The sequence below is a fragment of the Ornithorhynchus anatinus genome, chromosome 11 (genome assembly GCF_004115215.2).
Source record: "Ornithorhynchus anatinus isolate Pmale09 chromosome 11, mOrnAna1.pri.v4, whole genome shotgun sequence".
Taxonomy (NCBI): Eukaryota; Metazoa; Chordata; class Mammalia; order Monotremata; family Ornithorhynchidae; genus Ornithorhynchus; species Ornithorhynchus anatinus.
The window spans coordinates 327,831-350,206 of NC_041738.1; the positions used below are offsets into that span (position 1 = coordinate 327,831).

The window sequence follows — 22,376 nt, forward strand, 5'->3', positions numbered from 1 at the left end:
GAAAGGCACCTCCAGGAGCGAGAGGCAGGGTGGGGGCTCACCCACTCCCACCACGGTGGGGTCCCCCGTGACGCTCAACGGGCTCAGAGGTGCCTCGAGCCCCAGCTTCCCACTCTGTCCTGGCCCCTGCCAGGTCCTGCTGACGCTGGACGATGATCTGGACCTGATCCACAGGGACAAGATCCCCGTCTTCTGAGGCCGGCATAAGGATGGACATGGCTACTGGGACCATCCTGGGGCTGTGATGCAACTCACCTTCCCACGTCACAGGCCTCGGCCCTGCCGGAGCAGGGACAGGGCAATGACCACCTCTCTGGCTGCCCCCAGCCTCTGATCTATGCCAGCACAGGGGCGGGCATCTTGGCCCCCTGCCCCCTCTCAGCTCAATCAACCCGAATCCCCATGGCAGAGGTGACCCAATGCCTGAGCTCAACCACCCAGGGTGATCAATGCCTGGAGACCCTGTGGCGGGGCGGCCGCCGAATTGGCTCGGCCCTGAATGACAGTGCTCCGCCCATCCCCACCCCGCCTGGCACCCCCAAGCACAAACGCACAGAACACCAAGGGCAAATTCCATTTTTTTAAATAAAATACTATATCCATCTCTATACAAATAATTATTACAACCATTAAAGTGTTCCATTGGACAATAGAAATCTCAGGCTTCCCGAAGAGTCTGGCCTGGCATCCCGTCCCCCAAGGCCTCAGCAACTGGCTGCCCTCAGAGTTACAGGTGGAAGCCAGACCCCAGGGCTTCGTCACAAATTGGGGAGCTGGTGCTGCCCTCTGAATTCTGACCTGGGCAGGGCCCCCACTGTGGCACCCAGGCCCGGGGTAAAAAGGACCAGCCCCCGAGGGAGCGCCAAGGCCTGGGAGCCCCTACTTCCCTGGCTTGGTGCCAGAGGTTGGGCTGGGGACATGAGGCCTCCCAGACAGGGGAACGGGATCCCGGGATGAGTGGAGGGTCTCCAACTTCTTCCACCATCGCTGAGGGCAACCACTGTGGGCAGTGTCAGGCACTGCACCCCCGAGGGCACGGAGCAGGGGTCCCCACATCCTCCCTCCCCCCAATACATACACCTTGTTCTTTCTGCAGCCTGAACAGTTTCCCCTCCCTTTCCGGGCGTCGCTCTGCCCGGGGGCCACCCCTGCTGAGATTCCCGCAGCAGAACAGGGCTCGGGACCCAGGCCCGGTGTTGGTTCCGGTCAGCTGCCGCCCTTCCCCCTCCGCCAGCTGCTGCGGGAGCTAAGGCAACAGTGAGAAACAGCTGCAGCAGGTTCAACGCTCCGGCAGGGGAGCCCCGGCTGGCCAAGGGCTCAGAGGGTGGGTAGCGGGTGGGCGCCCTGGGAGCACGAGGCAGCTAAAGTGCAGTAGTGAGGGGGGGAGAGGGGGCAATGTGGGGCGGGTCCTGTTGAAGACAGGTCTCACCTCTATGACCTTCAGCGCCTTGCCCACCTCCCCTCACCTTCCTCCAGGCCCAGCTCTACCTGTTCCTTCACCTGAAGAAGAGGGGCTGGAGGAGGGGTAGGTGGAGGAGAAGAGATCCGGCCCAGGGGAACTGCATGGCTGGAGACCTCAAAAGGGGAGCGTCACCTGTGCCTTCTGAAAATGGCTCCAGTGAGGCTGCCCATGTGAGGCAAGGGGTGGACTAGCCCAGGTGGCCACGGTGGCCGATAGGTCAGGGGCACCCAGGGACTCCGCTCTCCAGGAGGTGGCCTAGCAGCTCCTCCTTGGAGCTGGATGCCCAGGGTTGCCCCAGCTGCCATCCGGAGAGAACAATGTGGAGCAGGAGGAAGCAGAAAAGGGCAGGGAGGGGTGGGTGCGTGTAGGTGCGGGTACATGCCCAGGGGCTCAAACAAAGCCATTTCTGCAATGGGTCTTCCCTTCTCCATTTCCCCAGCCAGCTTCCGGCCAACACTGTTACCACACAGCCAAGGTCTTATCTGACTTTCCACCCCAGGAGGTCTGGGGAAGGCCTGAACCAGCCACCCAAATTAACAGCCTTCCCCCAACCCCGACACCGCTTCCAAGAGGTCGCCCCTCCGGCCTTCCTCTGCGCTGGACACAGTAGGCTCTCAAGAAGTACCACTGATGGACCGATTTTCCCGGTAACGTCTTCAGAGCTGGTGCCGGGCCAGCCTATTTAAGGGGATTATTAATTACACCCCCAAATCACCACATTACCTGTACATCTGGCTTCATTTTCCGGGGAGTTGGTCGAGGGACGGCATCATCCAACTCTTCTCCCTGAAAAATTACCTCTGACCCGAAGCAGGCAGGAGGAGGGAGGCGACTGACTACTGGACCCACGGACAGCGGGGCTCAGGACAGCCAATAGGCTGAAGTCGGGGTCTGCCCCCATACTCCCCACCCCCCGGAGGGGGCTGGGGCTTGCCCGCCCCTCCACCCCCGCTACACGGCCGAACTGCAGTCATGCCCCAGAATATGGCTGATGTTGTGGGCAGGCCTGTTGGATGGCTGTTTGGCCGAGTCCGAGGCGGCCGGGTTGGCCACAGACAGCAGGGGGGACCCAGCCGAGCCGTCGGGCAGAGCCGAGGCGATCTCCGGGAAGAGTGAGGTCATGTTGAAGTTGGGCAGGTGTGCGGGGTTGGCGACGTGCACGGGCGCCATGTCCGGGAGGAGGGGGAAGCTTGGCTGCGCGAAGCCCACGGGCCTGGGCGGGCTCAGGATGGAGCCGAAGCGGTTGTTCAGCCCGCCAGCGTCGGCTTTCTCGGGGCCGGGGTTGGAGAACATCTGGTTGGAGAAGTATGGGATGGAGAGGTCATTGGGCAGGGGTGGGTGGGCAGGCGAATACGGTGGGTAGAAAGAGGGCAGGGCGTTTTGAGAGTCCACCGGGAGCAGAGTGGGTGCACGGGCGGGCCCAGCCTGCGTGACCGGTGGCATGAAGGAGGCGTTGGCATTGAGAGGGGCGTTCATGCCCCCCTCGGGTAGGAACGGGAAGCTGAAGTTCTGGGAGAGCGTGTGCTGATCCGGAGCCGCGCCGGGGTCGCTCGGCCCCTGGGGGCTCTCGGGCACAAAGCGGACGATACCCCCTCTCTTCTCAGCGCCTGGCTGCTGGCGGCCCAGGATCATGCTACCGCCGGTGGTGCCCCCGCCAGCCCCGCCAGGCAGAGGGAGGTGCGGCAGGGCCGGGAGGGTCGGATCGAAGACGTTCCCATGCCTGTGGGGTCCGGGGCGACTCCGCTCGGGGGGGCGGAGCTTGGCAGCGGCACCGTCCTGAAGAGGGTGCCGCGAGCGCTGCGGGATGGAAGTGTTGGGCGGGCGGATGGGGGGTCCCGGGTCGGCCCCTCCGCGGGGCCCCGGGGGGTGGGGTGGGCCGGGCCGGGCCCCCCCGTGCATGCTCGAGGAGACCACTGGGGTCACGTGACTCTTGCCCCCATGGCCATCGCTCATCCTCCCGGGCTGGATTTTCTGGGCCACCAGGCCGGGGCTCGGGTTTCGGCCCTGGACGTCCCCCGAGGAGGAGGGGGGGCTCGAGAAAGGGAGGCTGAGGGCACCACTACTCCTTGAGGTCAGGGCCCCTAAGGCCAGGTCGCAGCTCTCCCGGCCCTGACCGTCCCCGTCCCGCCGCAGGCGGACACTGTCGTGCACCGGGGGGCAGGCGTACTCCAGGGCGGGGAGCGGGCCGCATTGGGCACTCCTCGAGTGCTCGGCCAGTGGCCGGGGATGCCCGAGGGCCGGCTCCCCGAGGTGGGATGCCAGTAAGCTCTGCATGAAGCTCTGGTGGCAGGGGTTCCCACCCTCCCTCGGGAGGGCGGTGGCACCCGTGGGCCCACCCTGGACCGCGGGGTAAGCCACCCTCTTCTGCCGGTCGGCGGGCGGGCCGCTGCCCTGCCCGACTCGGAAAGCCTGGGCCGGCGGGGCCCTGAGGGCCGGCGCAGGGTGACCGACGTCCCCGTTGCGCGGCGGCTGGGCTTCGAAACTGCCCGGAGGCTGGGGTCCGGCGCTGCCGCTCGGCTTAAAGGCCTGGCGGAGGTCCGCGGCGGCTGGGGTCTGCTCCCCTCGCGTCTGCATATTGGCGAGGCCCGGGCCCTTGTTCCTGGGGACGCCGAGATAACCTCTCACATCCAGCTGCTCGGGGCCCCGGGCTCCCTGAACCGGCAGGCCCAGCCGCGACTCTGACGTGGATGCGGGTTTCCCGATGAGAGCCTCGGCCGAGTAGCTGGAGACGCGGTGCCGCTCCTGCCGGTGTGGGCCGCAGCTCAGCTCCGAGGGCCGAGCCGCCACGGGGGGCTGGGGCACCATCTGCGGCAAAGGCGGGGGTGGCTGCTGGTCCAGGCCCCTCACCGTCAGGAGCCTCTGCATCTGGCCGGGCCCGGGCCCGTGCTCCGAGGGGCCCACCGTCCCCGACGGCCGGGCCCCCGCCTCTTGGGGAGGGTGCAGAACGTCCGGGTTGAGATGGCCCGGCGGGTGGCCGTGGTGGTTGTCGCAGCTCTTCTCAGACTGGGAGCCGGCAAAGTGCTGGGGCTGGGTCGGGGGCATCTGCTGGTGATGGTGGGGGTGAGGCTGCCCCACCTTGGCTCGCGACTGGTCATTCCCACGAAGCTTGGCCTGCAGGGACAGCTGGGGGGCTGGGGGCACTGGGACGAGGTTCCTTTTCTTTTGCATCTGCACCTCTGGCTGCAGCACCCTCTGCTGGTGGGTGCCATGGGGCGGGCCGTGGAGGGAGCCCTCGCCTAGGGGCCCGTGGTGGTGCTGCAGCTGGTACAGGTGATGCCTCTCGCGTAACTGGCCTCCCTGTGCTGCCTGCTGCGGTGGTGGCGGCGGCTGCTGCTGCTGCTGCTGCTGCACTTGCTGCTGCTGCACTTGCTGCACCTGCTGCTGCTGTCCTTGCTGTTGCACCTGCTGCTGCTGCTTCAGGTACAGGTGGGTGCCGTGCAGCTGGGCACCACCTTGAGCAGGGAGGTGCTGTGTCGGGGGCTGCAGGTGCTGCGCGGGGGCCTGACTGGGAAGCTGTTCCAACCCCAGAGGCTGGGGGCAGCACGGACCGTCGGCAGGCCGCCCGGCCGTGGGCCCGAAGCCCGCGCTGCTCAGGAAGAGTCGGCTCAGACCGTCTGGCCGGCTCAGGCCGCTCGGGGGCCCGGGCGTGGGGGCCACGCCCCCCACCGCGGCCGGAGCCTGGTCGGAGAGGCTGTCCAGGGTCCGGCCCGCCAGGGGCACGCCCTCGGGCCTGAGGGGAGTCGGCAGCCCGGATTTCTGCCGCTTGGCCGTAGGAAGGCAAGCATCATCTCGACCTGCGCGCTTGGGGGTGGCATCCTTGCGGTTCTCGGGGCCCGGCTTCCTGGGGGCGTCCTGGCTGTGGGCGGCCGGCAGGACGGCGAGCTGTTCCTGGGAGTAACTGGCCAGGAGGGGGGGGCCGGGTGGCGGCCTGGTGTAGGGGCCGGCGGGGGGAGGCAGGCTTGCCGGTCCCGGGATGGCCTCCTGCTCCGAAGACTGGGCCGGGCCGGTGCCGCTGGTCGGAGGGTGGCCGCCACTGCCGCTCCTCGGGTGGACGAGGCTGCTGACGCTCAGACGGACGAGACTCGGGGCCTGGGAGGCCGGGGCTTGCAGAGAGGCCCCGGGGGGTCCGACCGCCTCCAGGCAGCTTAGCGTTTCACACGGACGCCCCACGCCCGCCTGGTGGTCCCGAGAGCCACAGTCGGCCGGCGCCGACCCGCTTCCCTTGGGTGCCGGGGCCCCGAATGGGGTGGCTCCGGCCGGTGGCCGCGGGGCACCGTCCCGCCCATCAGTCCGCACTCCTGTTCTGCCCTGGTTCGGATTCTCTGGGTCAAAAATCGCTCGGGCGGCCAGAGCCACGATGTCTGTAGGCTCCCGGAAGAGACAGCCCTCACCAGACGCGGTGGACGAGCTGCCACTGACGCCACGGGCTGGATCGGGGAGCATGGAGGCCACCGAGAAGCCACGGCTGCCCCCAGGGCCCGCCGCCAGGGAAGAGTCCTCCTGGCGCCCGGCCGGGAGGGCGCCGCCGAGGACCCCGGGGCCGGATGGTGAGTCCCCGCCACCCGCCACCCTCAAATCTGACGGGGCAGGACCGGCGCATGGCTCAGCTGGTGTTGAGTTCTCGAGAGAGGCGGGGGAGGGGTCCAACTGGGAGGGCATCTGCTGACCCGTTCCCCCGGGAAGGTCAGACGGCAGCCCTGGGAATCCAGCTACCGACTCCGGGGCCGGGACGGGCACCGTGGCTGTCACATCCGTCCGGATGGTGCAGGATTCCGCTGCCACCGCGGAGGCCTCGTGGGTGTGCTCTGCACCAGGGGGACTGGACATTACTGCCCCTGGCGCTGCCGGACCAGACCCTGGGGGGTCTGCGGGGGGCGGGGTGGCGGAGACACCCGAAACACAGCAGGGAGAGGACTGGGACGTCCCGGCCTCGGCCGGAGCTCCTGCCTGGGAGTCCCTCGGCGGGGGTAGACTGACCGGCGCCTTGGGGTCAGGAGGCGACGGGCCCGGGTCTCTCGTGGACTGACTGGGCGTGGTGCCGGGCTGCGGCGAGGAGCTAGGTGCCGCCGGCTCAGACCGCAAACCCTCCAGCGATGCGCAGTCGGGGATGCTCCCGCTGGTGCCGGGCAACACCCCGGGCCCACTGTCTTGCCTCCCGTGACAAGGTGAGAGTGCCGGGGGCCCATCGGGGTTGGCCAGCTCAGGCTTCCCCTCGCCCCCTCGGGCGGAGCCCCCCGAGCCCACCACCTTACCAGCCCCCTGCCTCCTGGGGCCCAGCCTCTTGCTCGTCCTCTTGGTCTTGCTTCCAGGAAGCGCCCTTCCGGGGGTGGCGAGGGAGAGGCCAGAGGCCTTCTCGGGGGGCCTGGAGGCCGGAGCAGAAGAGGGGGGAGGAGCGCAGGGGGCAGGGACCGCCGAGCCGCCACTGTTCCCGGCCATCTGGGAGATGCTCTGGTTGAGGCTGGCCAGTGCTCCGAAAGCATTCAGTGCCACGTTGGTGTGGGGGTCCTCGCTGGTGGTAGGCTGAATGATCTGCATGGCCGCCTGGCCGGCGGGTCCCGAAGACGGCGTCACTGGCTGCAGGGCAAACAGCTGCCCGTTCAGAGATATGGTCTGGGGCGGCGGAGGAGGTGGGGGCGGCGGAGGTGGCTGGCTGGTCACCGTCACGGAGAGGCTGGTGGATGACAGAGACGCGGGCCGGGGCAGGATATGGACCAGGTGCTTCCCTCCGAAGGTTTGGGGGCCGGAGAGTCCCTGCCCTGTGCCGCCGGCACCCACTACCAGCCCAGAGCCCCCACCGGGCACTCGGGCGGTGCCGGGGGCCGCCGTCACTAGGGGCAGGGGGCTCTGGTTGGCCGCAGCCTGGATGATGACGATCTGCTGCCCCAGTGGTTGGCCGGGGGCGTCCGGTCTTAGGCCGGGGGCCCCCGGGGCGGCACTCGGGGGCTGGAGGATGATGACATTGGGGTTGAGCGGTGCCGCGCCCATGGTCGCCCCAGCCGGCGGGGCCACCTGGATGACCTGCATGGCTGGATTCAGCGGTAGGATGCCAGCTGGGGTTGGGGCGACAGCTGAGAGTTTGGTGACATGCGGGGTGGGGGCGACGGCTGGGGGTGGGGCGATGGCCGGGGGTGGGGCGGCAGGCGGAGGTGGGGCGGTGGCCGGGGGCGGGGCGACGGCCTGGGTGGAGAGCACTGGGAGGGATGGACAGGTCAGGCTCCCAGCCCCCGGGTCGGCAGGCTGCTTGTCCGTGGAGAAAGGGAGGGGGGCAGGCGCAGGGCTCGGAAGAGGTGTGGGCGTCTGCCCGCTGGTGGTCTGGCTTAGTGGCTGGATGGTGCTCCCAGCCAGCTGCAGGGTGGACCACGTGGTCTGGGTGCTGCCTGGGCTCTTTGAGTCACCTGTACTAAGGCCTGCAGCAGACAGAGTGCCGGGGAGGGGCCAGGAGCCGGCCAAAGGGCCGGTGGCCTGCGCACCTCCGGCCGCAGCCCCCTCAGCTGCACCGGGACCACCCGCCGGACCTGCCTTCTGGCCCCCATCGGCCGGAGGGGACGGGCCTGGGGCCAGGGGTCGGGTCGGCTGGGAGCCGGCGAGGTCCGGGCCCGACGCCGCCCGACTGTGGCTGGCCGCTTCCTGGGGGCTCGGGGCCCGGGCGGTTCCACAGGAGATGCCGCCCTCCGGGGGCCGGGGACTCTGGGGAGCTGCCCCTCGGCCACTCTGGGGCAAGGTGTCCCGGCTCCCGTCTGAGGTGGGAGGCCGCAGGGCCTCCTGGGAGGGAGCGGGGGCGGAGGGGACCGGTGGCGGGCTCCGGCGCCGCGGCTTGTCCTCGCGGGGACCGGACCCGGGTGCCGCGGGACCACCTGCCCGCGGCACAGGCACCACATTGGCCGTCTGCTTCTGTAGGCCGTGACCAAGGCCAAAGGTGATGCCCTGGGCCGGGGTAGTGGGGCCGCTGGGCACAGGCTGGCCCCCGTGCGAACAGACGATGATGTTCTTGGGCGCCGGGTCCCCTGGGATGAGCACAGACACCTTGGGGCCGCGCAGGGCGCCTCGCCAGTGCACGGTGGGGTCGTCGTACAGGCAGATGTCGTTGGCCTTGAGCAGCTCGATGTAGCGGCCGTTTTCCCGCTGGATCTCATCCAGTTGCTTCCGGAGCTTCTTGATCTCTTCCGCTGTGGGGATAGCAGGAAGGACTGTGGCGGAGGGGGGACCACCGTGGCGGCAGGGGTGGTGGGAAGGACCGCGGGAGTGAGGCCGAGGCTGCCCGCACCGCCAGTCATGAGAGGGCGAGGCCACTGCCCCACCGTGGGGCCCAGGCAAGCCACTCCCAACTACCCACCCTCCCACCCTAAGTCCCTTGGAATGGCAGGGCCTGTTTTGGCCCTCATGGGTCCAACCCCTCGGCTTCCCCTGGAGCGAGCCCGCGGGGCAGTGCTCCCCACAAACCTCACGGCAAGGGAACGTGATGCCTGACTGCTCCTCCCATCGCCAACTCCCCATTGGCCCCGGTCGCTTCCCGGGCCCCGCCCCATTTCCTCTGTGCTTCCCTCGGTCTCTGGGCCTGGACTTGGCGTGGCTCATCCCCGCCTTTGGGACAGCAGGCTTCTCCGCGACCATCATCACCCACCATTTCCTCCTCCTCCTCCTCCAAATGACGCAAGGAAAACACACTTAAATCCTGCAGACCTGCCGCGTTCCCAGTCCCTGAGCTTGCGGGGCCCAGCTGGCCTCTCAGCAGCCCAGGCCTGAGGCAGGTCCAAACTGTCTGAGAGCCTGGGGAGGCCCGCCACTCCCCGCCCCCCCCGTTGCCCCCCACCGCCACCTGACCCCTGGGCTTGGGCTTCAGCCAGCCTGAGAGAGGAGGTGAGTTTGGCCTGGATCCCAGGGCTGAAAAATCAGCCCCGTCCCAGAGGACGTACGAGGGCCCTCAGTGGTGAGCCACCAGTCGGGAGGACCACTAGGCGCTTGCCCCCAGATTGGGGGACGCCCGCCCCAAGAACCGTTGGGGAGGATGATTGAGCACTTGCTGCCAGCCTGGGGGACGCCCACCCCGACAGCCTCAACTCTTTCACCCTGCCGTCGTGAGACACCCCTCCAGCTAGCCCATCCCTGGCCAGATGTCGGTGTTTTGCCAACACTTACAGAGGGCACCCCGCCAGGAAAGGTGCCCTTAGTGCTCCCTAAAGAAAGGTCATAATGGAGCCCAGTTACCCAGCCTGGTCCCAGGGAAGAGCGGGCCCGGGGGACCCGCATCCCAGAGCGCCGAGCCCGGGGGCAGAAAGGCTGAGTCCCAGGGATCTACCTTGTTCGTTGTTGCCTCCGTTGAGGAGAAGCTGATCGTTCTGCCGCTTTAACTCCGTGATATACTTGAAGGCTTGATCCAGGATCATGTTCTTGCTCTGCCGCAGAAACGGCCTTGCACTGAGTCCAGCGGGGCTGGCGGCTACAGCATGCCGAGAGACCGCCCAGCCCTGGGGACCCCTTCTGCTCTCTCCTGCCCGAATCCGCCACCCTCCAGCCATCTGGAAAGGGTCTGGCCTGTCACAGCGGGTTGAGGGACCCAATCTAAGCATGGCAAGAGACAGTAGGTGTGGGGACTACTCCCCAGAGGGCCCTACTTCTCCACCCCCATGCCAACCTGGGCAGGGCCTGGGCCATCGGAAGCCCTGGGGCCACTTACCTGCTTCAGTGCAGGGGAGCAGGGGATGAGCTCCCCAATGCGGTTTATCCCAGCATTGATTTTCTTTTTCCGGTGCCTCTCCACTGTGAACAGACCACAGTCAGTCCCGTCCCGGTGTGGCTCCAAGAGTGGTGGCCCGGTCCTGCTGGATGCCCGCTGCCCCCGCCGCAGCTCAGACCGGGGTGCCTAGAGGATCTCCTGGGATTGCCCAGTGGGGGCTGGACCCTCACCTGCCCCAGGTGACGTCCCTCTCCACCCACAACCGTCCCCCTCCCCTCCAGATCAATCCTACCTGCATTGTGCGTCTCCCGGTTTTTCTTTCTACAATGAAAGAGGGACGTTATTAGGGTGACAGGAAGACGGGGGGAACCACGTCACTACTGAACTTGAGTTCAAGACTCCCCCACCCCTCCAAAGCACTAAACTGTTTTTAAAGTATTTGCCCTCTTCCTCTCAGGCCACTATTACCCAAAGAGAAAATCATCTGGGCTCCAGTGGCGGCTGACCCTTGGCACAGGGAGGAGGAAGAAGCGGGTAAGGGAAGAGGAAAGGAGATGGTGTGGAGGGATAAGGAGGGAGGAAGCGGACCAGAGGAAGGACGGAAAGTAGAGAAATGAGGGAGGAGACGGTAAGGGCACGGAAGGGAGGATGACATGGGGGAGAGTCTCAATCAATCATATTTATTGAGCGCTTACCATGTGCAGAGCACTGTACTAAGCGCTTGGGAAAGCACAATGCAACAGAATCAGCAGACACTTTCCCTGCCCATAATTAGCTTACAATCTAGAGGGGGAGACAGACATTAATAGGATTAATTAATTTATAATATATAATGTGAAGATAGGTACATAAGTGCTGTGGGGTTGGGGATGAATATCAAATGTCCAAAGGTCACAGATTGAAATGCATACTCGACACAGGAGGGAGAAGCTGGGAAAAAGAGGGCTTAATGCGGGACGGCCTCTTGGAGGACATGTAGCCTCAGTAAGGCTTTGAAGGTGGAGAGAGTGGTGGTCTGGCTTAGGGAGGAGAGGGAGTTCCAGGCTAGGGGGAGGGGGTGGAATAGGGGTCGACGATGAGACAGACGAGATCACCGGGGAGTAAACTGGTTGCTAAAGGACTGAAGTGTGCAGGTTGGGCTGAAGTAGAAGATTAGTGAGGTGGGGTAGGATGGGGCGAGCTGACTGAGTGCTTTAAAGTCAATGGTAAGAAGCTTCTCTGTGATGCAGAGGTGGACGGGCAGCCATCGGAGGTTCCTGAGGAGCGGGGAGACACGAACTGAACATTCACAGTCAATGATGGCATTTATGGAGCACACACTCTGAGCAGAATACTAAGAGTTCGGAAGAGTACAGTTTAAGTGCCACGGAGGATGGCAAGGTGAGAAGCCAAGTGCTTAGAAGACACAGAAAGGCTAGAGTGTCATTGGGGGGAAAACAGGGCAGGGAGATACAGTCATCGGGGAAGGCCTCCTAGAGGAAGTGTGATGATGGGGAGAGTAGCGGCCTGCCAGATGTGAAACGGGAGGGAGTTCCAGGCAGGAGGAAGGGCATGAGCAATGGAGCAATGGCGAGAGAGATGAGAGTAGGTTAGTGCTTAGAGGAACGGAGTGTGTGGGCTAGGGTGTGGGGTGAGGGGAGTGAGGCTGGGTAGGAAGGAGAGCTGAATGAGAGCCTCCAAGCCAAAGATAAGGAATTTCTGCTGGATGCAGAGATGGATGGGAAACTGTGAGAGGTTCTTGATGAGTGGGGAGAATCTATGTTTTAGAAAGGGGATAACAGGCAGCAGAACCAAGTATGAGCTGGAGAGGGGAGAGGCTGTAGGCAGGGAGATGAACAAGGAGGTTGATGCAGTAATTGAGATGGGATATGACAAGTTGACTGAACCAGTGTGGTGGCTATTTGGATGGAAAAGGAAGGGGAGGATTCCATACACATTGAAAAGATTTGGTGACAGGCTGAATATATGAGTTGAAAGAGAGGGAGAAATTAAGGATAATTCTACTGTTGCGGAAAGGAGAGAAGGTGAGGATGGCGGCGTCGGCAACAGTGATGAAAAAATTGGATGGAGGAGAGGATCGATCAATTGGTGGTATTTATTGAGCATTTACTTATGCCCGGCACTGTACTATGCGCTTGGGAAAGAGCAATACACTAGTGTTGGCAGATCATTCCCTGCTCACCAGGAGCTCACAGTCTGGAGGGGGAGATAGATATAGTAAATTAAGGCATATGGACACAAGTACTGTGGGGCTGAAGGTGGGGTGAATACCAATGGCTTAAAGGGGACGGATCCACGTACAAGGTAACGTAGAAGGGAGAGGGAATGGGGGAAAAAGAGGGCTTATTGGGGGAGGGTGTCTTGAAGAAGATGTGATTTTAAGAAGACTGTAAGGGTGGGGAAAGTGGTGGTCTGTTGTACATAAAAGGGGACGGAGTTCCAGGCCAAAGGGAAGAAGTGGGCAAGGGGTCGGTAGCAAGGTGAATGAGACCAAAGTGCAGTGAACAGGTTGGGGCAAGGAGTGAAATATGTGGGCTGAGTTGTAGTAGGAAATCAGCGTGGTTAGGATGGGGAGAACAGATTGAGTGCCTTACAACAAATGGTAAGGAGTTTCTGTTTGATGCAGAGGTGGATGTGCAACCACTGGCGGTTCTTGAGGATGGGGGAGATGTGGACTGAAGAGTTGTTTAGAAAAATGCTCCAGGCAGCGGAGTGAAGCATGGACTGGAGTGGGGAGAGAGAGAGAGAGGGCAGGAAGGTCAGCGAGGAGGCTGATGCAGGAATCACGGTAGGTAGGATAACTGCTTCGTTCAGTGTGGGAGTAGTAGTATGGGTGGAGAGAAAAGGGTGGCTTCTAGAGTTGTGATGGTAGAACCGACGGGATTGAGTGACAGATTGAAAATGTGGGATGAATGAGAGAAAAGAGTAAAGGATAATGCCAAGATTATTCATTCAATAGTATTTATTGGGCGCTTGCTATGTGCAGAGCACTGTACTAAGCGCTCGGAATGTACAATTTGGCAACAGAAACAAGGGAGGGTAGTGGTGTCTACAGCGATAGGAAGCAGCATGGCGTAGTGGCTAGAGCATGGGCCTGGGAGTCAGAAGGTCATGAGTTTTAATCCCGGTTCCACCACTTATCTGCCGGGTGACCCTGGGCAAGTCACTTCACTTCTCTGGGCCTCAGTTCCCTCACCTGTCAAATGGGGTCTGAGACTGTGAGCCCCACATGGGACAGGGACCGCATCCAACCCGATCTGTTCATATCCACCCCAGCACTTGGTACAGGGCCTGGCCCATAGGAGGCACTTAATAAATGTCATTATTATTATTATTATGGGAAAGTCAGGGGGAGGACAGGGTTTGGGTGGGGCTGTGAGGAGTTCTGTTTCGGACACGCTAAGTTTGATGCATCGGCAGGCCATCCAAGTAGAGCTGTCCTGAAGCCGTGGGAGTGAATAAGTTCTCCAAGGGAATGGGTGTAGGTGGAAAATAAAAGGTGATGGTGGTCAGGGAGGGAAAGGGGGTGGGGGCCAAATGAGCTTAGAAGGTGAGAAGGGACAGTGGACAGGGTTGGAGGGGGAGGGGGCCTGGTGGGTGGAAAGAGGGAGACGTTAGGAGTGGTTGTCCCTGCAGACTGACACGTGACCTCTGCATGAGGGAGCTACAGTGGACGTCCCGCTCACACCCCTCGCTGAGTCCCAGGGCCCTCCTGCCTCTCGGCTCAGGACCTCGTCAGCAACACCATCCACCCCAGCTTTGAGAGCAGGACGGCGGCCGTCTTACCCAACCTCCCACGGCCTCCCCCTCCGCCTCCAGTCTCCCACCAGTGCCGGCGGCCGCCATCGCCAGCCTCCCCCCTAACCACCACTGCCGGCAGCTTGCCTCCACCCGCCTCCTCTACCCCCATGACCAACGTGGTGGTCTGCCATCCGTGAGCGAGAAGGCAGAGGTGACCGGGGCAGTCTGGCCGGCATGGCCCATGCCCCCTGCCACTTTACTGGGCAAAGCAGGGGCTATGAGAGGCGGTAGGGCAGCCTTGGGAAAGGCACTGACGTGAACCAGGGTACAGGCGGAGGGGCGGGACGATGGACGGACAGCGGTTAGGGAAGAAGCAGAGATGCCGGCCAACTTACCGGTGCTGTTTCTTGGTGGGAGTTTCATTCTCGGTCATTTCGGGCATGGTTTCAGAGGGGACCTGCCATGGTGATCAGGTATGTCAGAAAAACACCGCAGTGCCCTGGTGAGCACTCCACTGGCTCGTGCGAGCACTCTACCGGCCCGTGAGAGCACTCCACTGGCCCACGAGAGCACTCCACTAGCCTGCAAGAGCACTCCCCCGGCCAGCACGCTTCGCCAGCAAGACCTGCTCTCCCTGACGGCCGGGGCCCGCGAGGAGCGGACTGACACGGCAGATGGTGGTTGCCTGGGGCGGTCGAGTCCCCACCCTGCGGCCGTCCCGTCTCCCGTCTGAATCCGCCCCGACCCGGCGGATTCAGTCCTCGAGAACTCACCCGAAACAAGGAAAATGACCGCTTTACTCTGACTGTGGAGAGAACCACTTTCCTAAAGGGGTTTAGGGGGCGGGTCTGCTGGATGCACCCCCTGCTGCCACCCCTCCCACCCCTGGCAGAGAGCTACAGATCCTGGGATCTACCAATGGTGTTCGCTGAGTGCCTATTGTGTGCAGAACACTGTGCTGGGCGCCTACTGCATACAGAACACGGTGCTGAGCACCTACTGCGTGCAGAACACTATGCTGGGAGCCTACTGCATGCGGAGGGCTGTGCTGGGCCCTTGTGAGAGAACAATCGAGCCAGGGACAGGTGGAGCAGACCCCGTGGTCCTGCCCCGTTCTCACCCACCATATGTGTTAGCAGAAATTCTTCCCCGTCACGTCCTGACTCCTGCCACCTCACGCCCGTTTCTGATCCCAACGCATCGCCTTCCGCCGGGAGACCATCTTCACGTCACCTCCTCTTGCTACTGCACGAGACGGACAAACAGCCGGCCCTTTCAGTGCTGCCGGCCCCGGTGGAGACACCGTCTTCCCGCCGCGGTGGAGGGGAAGGGGCTGCACCGACCGGTCCGCCGAGAGACACCGGAGTCCGGACGGACGGTCGGGAGCCCCGGCTCCTTGTCTCCGCCAGGATGTCTGCCTGATGAGGGAGAGGCCCGCTGTGTGTTTGTGGTGGGGGTGGCGCGGGCAAGCAGTTGCCGGCACTGCGTCAGGCACCCTAAACCATTTTCCGGGGCCACCCACAGTGAGCCATGAGGGTACCGGGTGCAGGACCGGACCGGGGACAAGAGGCCCGGGGCATCTCAGAACCACAGCTGCCCCGAGTCGCAGCTGACAGCCCAGCTCCCCGAGCAGAAACCGAGAGGAGAGCGGGTTTCAGTGTGGACGGCCGGAGGCGGCCAAAAGACCAGTGGGTGAAGTGGACACGCTAGCCGCCCTTGGCTTCACTTGACCCTGTCCTCTCCCAGTTCTCCTCCAAGCTCCCTGCCCGCTCCTTTGCAATCACTTTCGCGGGCTCCTCCCTGTGGGATAGGGACTGTGGTGTCCAAGTTGATTATCTTCTATCTGCCCCAGTGCTTGGCACAGTGTAACTGCTTAACAAATTCCACCATTATTAAATACCACCACCCTCTAACTGTGGGGGTCCCTCAAAGTTCAGTTCTGGGTCCCCTTCTATTCTCCATCTGTGCCCACTCCCTGGAGAACTCACTGGCTCCCGTGGCTTCCGCTACCATCTCTGCATAGCTGAGTCCCAAATCTACTTCTCCAGTCCTAACCTCTCTCCTCTGTCATCTTGCATTTATTTCCCCTCCTGCCTTCAGGACATCTCGACTTAGACGTCCCACCGACACCTCAAACTAAACGTGTCCAAAACTGAACTCATCTTCCCACCCAAACCCCGTCCTAACCTGTCTTTCCCGTCACCGTAGACAAAACCACTATCCTCCCTATCCCAAAAGCCCATAACCTCGGCATTTTCCTCGACTCGTCTCTCTCATTCAACTCACATTTTCAATCGGTCACCACATCCTGTCGGGGTACCTGCACATCTCTAGGGCCCTCCCTTTCCTCTCCATCCACACTACAACTAAGCTGATCCAAGCACTTATCCTATCCCGCTATGACTATCGTATCTGCCTCCTCACCGTGCTCCCCGCCCTCCGTCTCCCCTCTTTCCAGTCCATACGTTACTCTGCCGCCCGGATTATTTTTCTAAAAACCGTTCTGTGCGTGAGTCCCTTTTCCTCAAAACCCTCTGACGGCTGCCCGTCCACCTCTGCATCCGACGGAGAGTCCTGGCCATTGGCTCTAAGGCTTGGTTTTTGCCGGATGACCATTCATTCGTGAGCCCGACTCGAGCACCAACCTCTCTCCTCTGTTCCTCAGCTCACAAGGGACACCCTTTCTTCCCACTCTACACGCAGGTCCCTCCGACACCTCAGGCTCAAAATGCCCCAAACCAAACTCCTCCTCTGATTCCCATCCCGATACTCTCCTCCATCCAGCTCCCCCAATCACTGTAGATGACACCACCCCCCTTCCGTTCTCTCCAGCCCTTAACCTCGGCATGATCTTTGATTCATCTCCCTAGCAGCGTGGCTCAGTGGAAAGAGCCTGGGCTTTGGAGTCAGAGGTCATTAGTTCGACTCCCGGCTCTGCCACTTGTCAGCTGTGTGACTGTGGGCAAGTCACTTAACTTCTCTGGGCCTCAGTTACCTCATCTGTAAAATGGGGATTAACTGTGAGCCTCACATGGGACAACCTGATTACCCTGTACCTACCCCAGCGCTTAGAACAGTGCTCTGCACGTAGTAAGTGCTTAAATACCAACATTATTATTATTCTCCGACCGGCGTATTCAGTCAGTCATCCAATCCCGTTGGCTTTCCTTACATCTCCAGCATCCGTTCTTCACACCCCATCCAAAGGGCCGCCACACCAATGCCGGCAGGGGTCCACCACCGCACCGGCCTCCTCGGTGACCTCCCTGCCTCCGACCTCTCCAGTCAACGCTCGGCTTTGCTGCCCGGGTCCCTTTTTCTAAGACATCGCTCTGCACGAGTCTCTCCGCTCCTCCAAGACCTCCAAGGATGGCCCACCCGCCTCGACATAAAACAAACTCCCGGCCACCAACTCACCGAGACTCGGAGGGATGGTCCGGGCCAAACCACGGCGAATGTGACCCAGATCTAAACGGCAACGACAAGCCGGCCTACCATCTGCAAGGGACCACGGTGTTCCTTCGGGACGGGGGCGGCTTCCGTCACGACTCTAGTGGATGTTACCGACTGGGCGCCGATGGAGCACCGGGCCGGTCGTTGGGGAGCACCAACACTGTGTGCCGAACACTGTACTCCACACTGGGGAGTCAACTCGGCCGCTTTTATTGGGTGCCTACGGTGCGCAAAGCACTGCAATAGGCGCTGGGGAGAGTACAGTATGATAAGAAGCGTGGCTCAGTGGAAAGAGCACGGGCTTTGGAGTCAGAGGTCATGGGTTCGACTCCCGGCTCTGCCCCTTGTCAGCTGTGTGACTGTGGGCCAGTCGCTTCACTTCTCTGGGCCTCAGTTCCCTCATCTGTAAAATGGGGATGAAGACTGTGAGCCCCACGTGGGGCCACCTGATTCCCCTGGGTCTCCCCCAGCGCTGAGAACAGGGCTCGGCACATAGTAAGCGCTTAACAAATACCAACATTATTATTATTATAGGAAGTATGGTGGCTCAGTGGAAAGAGCCCGGGCTTGGGAGAGGTGATGGGTTCGACTCCCGGCTCTGTGCCTTGTCAGCTGTGTGACTGTGGGCGAGTCACTTCACTTCTCTGGGCCTCAGTTCCCTCATCGGCAAAATGGGGATGAAGACTGTGAGCCCCACGTGGGGCCACCTGATTCCCCTGGGTCTCCCCCAGCGCTGAGAACAGTGCTCGGCACACAGTAAGCGCTTAACAAATACCAACATTATTACTGGGGAACCCGGCCCCGAGGACGCTGAGCGGGGTCTCTGCCCGTCCCTCCTGGGCTGCTGGGGGGTGGTCTCCGGGGCCCAAGACGCGCCGCTCTAGAGAAGCGGCGTGCCTCGGTGGCAAGAGCCCGGGCTTGGGAGTCGGAGGCTCTGGGTTCGAATCCCGCCTCCGCCCCGGGTCCGCCGGGTGTCTTTGGGCCAGTCCCTTCGCTTCTCTGAGCCTCAGTTCCCTCATCTGTCAAACGGGGCTGAAGCCCGCGAGCCCCACGGGGGACCACCCGGTCACCTCGTATCCTCCCAGCGCTTAGGGCAGGGCTCAGCCCACAGGGAGCGCTTAACAAATGTCATCGCGGTTGTTATTATTACGGCTGGCCCGGGGCGCGCGCGCGCGCACGGTGAAGACCCTGTCCGGGCGCGCGCGCGCGCTCCCGTCCCTCCCCCCGGGCGCGCGCGCCTGTCAGGCACCGCCCCGCCCCTCCCCTCCCCTCCCCCCCGGCCCGCACTCACCGGCGGGCGGCGCGGTCCCGGGCGCGGCCATGATCCCGGGCGGCGGCGCGGTGGGGGCGAAGCCTTCCTGCCGCCCCCCCGCGCGCCCCCAACTTTCCCGGCCGCCCCCCCCCCCCCCCGGCCCGCAGCCCGCGGCCCGCACGCCCGCAGCCTACCGTGCTGCTCCGCGCGCCGCCCCCTCCCCCCCCGCCGCCGCGCCGGCCAATGGGGAGCCGGACGGGCGGCCGCGGCGGCCAATGGGACGCCGGCTCTCGGCTGAGGGGGCGGAGGCGGGAGGGCGGGCGCGCGCCGCCCCTCCCCCCCCCCCCCCCGGCCCGCCGGGCGCCCAATGGGAGGAGCCGCGGGGCCCAGGCGCCAAGTTGCGTTGAGGGACACAGGAACTAGGCTCCTCCGCCGTGATGGGCGGCCGCGATCCACCAATGGGAGGGCGCGGGGAGGCGGGAGCGCGCCCTTAAAGGAGCCGCCGTCGCGCCCTCCCTCCCTTAAAGGAGCCGCTCCCTCCCTCTCCCGCAGCAGCCTGGCTCCGTGGGAAGAGCCCGGGCTTGCAAGTAGAGGTCATGGGTTCGAATCCCCGCTGCGTCGCTTAATAATAATAATAATAATAATATTGGTATTTGTTAAGCGCTTACTGTGTGCAGAGCCCTGTTCTAAGCGCTGGGGGAGACCCAGGGGAATCAGGTGGCCCCACGTGGGGCTCACAGTCTTCATCCCCATTTTACAGATGAGGGAACTGAGGCCCAGAGAAGTGAAGCGACTGGCCCACAGTCACACAGCTGACAAGGGGCAGAGCCGGGAGTCGAACCCATGACCTCTGACTCCCAAGCCCAGGCTCTTGCCACTGTCACACTGCTTCTTATTATAATAATAATGTTGGTATTTGTTAAGCGCTTACTATGTGCCGAGCACTGTTCTAAGCACTGGGGGAGACCCAGGGGAATCAGGTGGCCCCACGTGGGGCTCACAGTCTTCATCCCCATTTTACAGATGAGGGAACTGAGGCCCAGAGAAGTGAAGCGACTGGCCCACAGTCACACAGCTGACAAGGGGCAGAGCCGGGAGTCGAACCCATGACCTCTGACTCCCAAGCCCAGGCTCTTGCCACTGTCACACTGCTTCTTATTATAATAATAATGTTGGTATTTGTTAAGCGCTTACTATGTGCCGAGCACTGTTCTAAGCACTGGGGGAGACCCAGGGGAATCAGGTGGCCCCACGTGGGGCTCACAGTCTTCATCCCCATTTTACAGATGAGGGAACTGAGGCCCAGAGAAGTGAAGCGACTGGCCCACAGTCACACAGCTGACAAGGGGCAGAGCCGGGAGTCGAACCCATGACCTCTGACTCCAAAGCCCGTGCTCTTTCCACTGAGCCACGTCAGCTGTGTGACCTTAGACAAGTCCCTTCACTTCCCTGGGCCTCAGTTCCCTCACCTGTCAAATGGGGATGAAGGCTGGGAGCCTCCCGTAGGACCACCTGATGACCCTCTCTCTCCCCCAGCGCTTAGAACAGTGCTCTGCACATAGTAAGCACTTAACAAATACCAACATTATTATTATTATCATTAAAGGAGCCGTTCGCCCACCTCTAAGTCGCAAGGGGAGAAAGTTGGCTCCCCGCGTGGGCGTCGTTCAGCCATTCAGTAGTATTTATTGAGCGCTTACTATGTGCACAGCACTGGACTAAGCGCTTGGAAGAGAAGCAGCGTGGCTCGGTGGAAATAATAATCATGTTGATATTTGTTAAGCGCTTCCTATATGCAGGGCGCTGCTCTAGGCGCTGGGGGAGATACAGCGTCATCAGGTGGTCCCACCTGAGGCTCACAGTTAATCCCCATTTTCCAGATGAGGTCACTGAGGCCCAGAGAAGTGAGGTGACTGGCCCACAGTCACCCAGCTGACAAGTGGCAGAGCCGGGATTCGAACTCATGACCTCTGGACTCCCCAGCCCGGGCTCTTTCCATTGAGTCACGCAGAGAGCCAGAGGTCAGAGGTCATGGGTTCTAATCCTGGCTCCGCCGCTTGTCAGCTGGGTGACTTTGGGCCAGTCACTTCATTTCTCGGGGCCTCATTGACTTCATCTGGAAAAGTGGGACCACCTGATGGCCTTATATCTCCCCCAACGCTTAGAACAGTGCTCGGCCCATATTAAGCACTTAATACTGACATTATGGTTATTACAATTCAGCCACAGATGATAGAGACAATCCCTGCCCAATGACGGGCTCACAGTCTAATCGGGGGGAGGCAGGAAGGAGGCTGGGGCCTTCGGGGGAGAAGTAGCGCTTAGAACAGTGCTCAGCACAGAGCAAGCGCTTAACAAATACCAACATTATTATTATTATTATCACAATTCGGCCACAAATAGAGACAATCCCTACCCAATGACAGGCTCACAGTCTAAGCGGGGGGAGGGGGGGGAAGGGGGGGGAGGCCAGAGGGCAGCTGGGGCCCCCAGGGGAGAAGTAGCGCTTAGAACAGTGCTCAGCACATAGTAAGCGCTTAGCAAATGTCAAAATGGTGATTATTATTAGTGGCAGTAGGGGCCGGCGGCTGGTGTAGACCGGGACCGGGATGACTGGCCAGCTTAGCGGGGTGACCACTGCCCGACCGCTGCCCCTGCATCGTCTGGAGGAGGGGGCCAAGATCTAGCCGCCAGCCTGGCCGGCCCTGGGTCATTCATTCATTCAATAGTATGTATTGAGCACTTACTAGGTGCAGAGCACTGGACTAAGCGCTTGGAATGGACAATTCGGCAACAGAGACCATCCCTGCCCAGTGACGGGCTCACAGTCTAATCGGGGGGGGACGGACAGCAGAGCCAAACAGAACAAAATGAAAAGAAGACAACTTTATCACGATAAGTAGAATCAAGGGGATGTACACCTCATTAACAAAATCAATAGGGTCATAAATAATATATGCAAATGAGCTCAGTGCTGAGGGGAGGGGAAGAGGGAGGGGTAGGGAGGAACCCTTGAGGACTCCGGCCCTAGCCCCACTCAATCGCCTTGATTGTGCGCTTACTCTGTGCAGAACGTTGTACGATGCCCTTGGGAGAGGACGCGATAATAGAGAAGAGGGTGGTAGACACGTTCCCTGCCCTCAACGGGCTTACCATCTAGTGCTTATTGCCCACCGCAGGCAATGTGACCCCTTCCCCGCCCACCCAGAGCCTCCGAGGACTCGGACGGGGCAACGGACAGAAGCATTTCCAGAGTCATCCAAACAAGACTTGGATGCTCAGCGGGATGCGGCTCAGGGAGCAGGATGGGCCTGGTGGCAAGGCCAGGGGCTGGGGAGTCAGAGGACCTAGGCTGTAGTTCCTATTCTTGCACTTGCCTACTGCATTCAGTTCCATCGAACTTATTGAGCGCTTACTGTGTGCAAAGCACCGTACTAAGCCCTTGGGAGAGAACAAGAGATATATTCCCTGCCCACAACGAGGTCATAGTTTAGAGGGGGGACAGACATTAAAATACATAAAGGATATATACATATGTGCTGTGGGGCTGGGAAGGAGGATGAATGAAGGGGACTAATCAGGGTGATGCAGAAGGCAGTGGGAGAAGTAGTCAGGGAAGGCTTCTTGGAGATGTGCCTTCAAGAAGGCTTTGAAGTGGGGGATGGCAATCACCTATCTGAGATGAGGGTGGAGGTGTGACCTTGGATAAGTCACTTCCCTTAGAGGCTCAGCTCATCTGTAAATTGGGGAATCAATACCTGGTCTCCCTCCTACTTAGACTATGATCTCCATGC

The 22,376-nt window shown here is 61.8% G+C and overlaps 2 protein-coding genes across 6 annotated transcripts in view; one reads left to right on the forward strand and one right to left on the reverse strand.

Moving 5' to 3' along the window:
• The window catches only part of SIDT1 (SID1 transmembrane family member 1), a 34,197-nt gene extending 33,577 nt beyond the window's left edge, over positions 1-620 (forward strand). For 4 of the 5 annotated variants that reach the window (XM_029075183.2, XM_029075185.2, XM_029075189.2 and 1 more), the window contains one exon: positions 134-620. In XM_029075183.2, the coding sequence (XP_028931016.1) occupies positions 134-196 (63 nt within the window). In that variant the 3' untranslated portion in view covers positions 197-620. The remainder of the gene's footprint in view (positions 1-133) is intronic. The other variant, XM_029075184.2, reaches the window with a different exon arrangement.
• USF3 (upstream transcription factor family member 3) lies at positions 567-18,668 on the reverse strand. Its single transcript, XM_029075208.1, has 7 exons — positions 18,622-18,668; positions 15,002-15,122; positions 14,273-14,334; positions 10,429-10,457; positions 10,137-10,219; positions 9,759-9,855; positions 567-8,628 (listed from the first exon to the last, which is right to left on the reverse strand). The coding sequence occupies exons 2-7, from the start codon at positions 15,002-15,004 to the stop codon at positions 2,414-2,416; spliced, it is 6,489 nt and encodes a 2,162-aa protein (XP_028931041.1). The 5' UTR covers positions 15,005-15,122; positions 18,622-18,668; the 3' UTR covers positions 567-2,413.
• Positions 18,669-22,376: the final 3,708 nt, after the last annotated feature.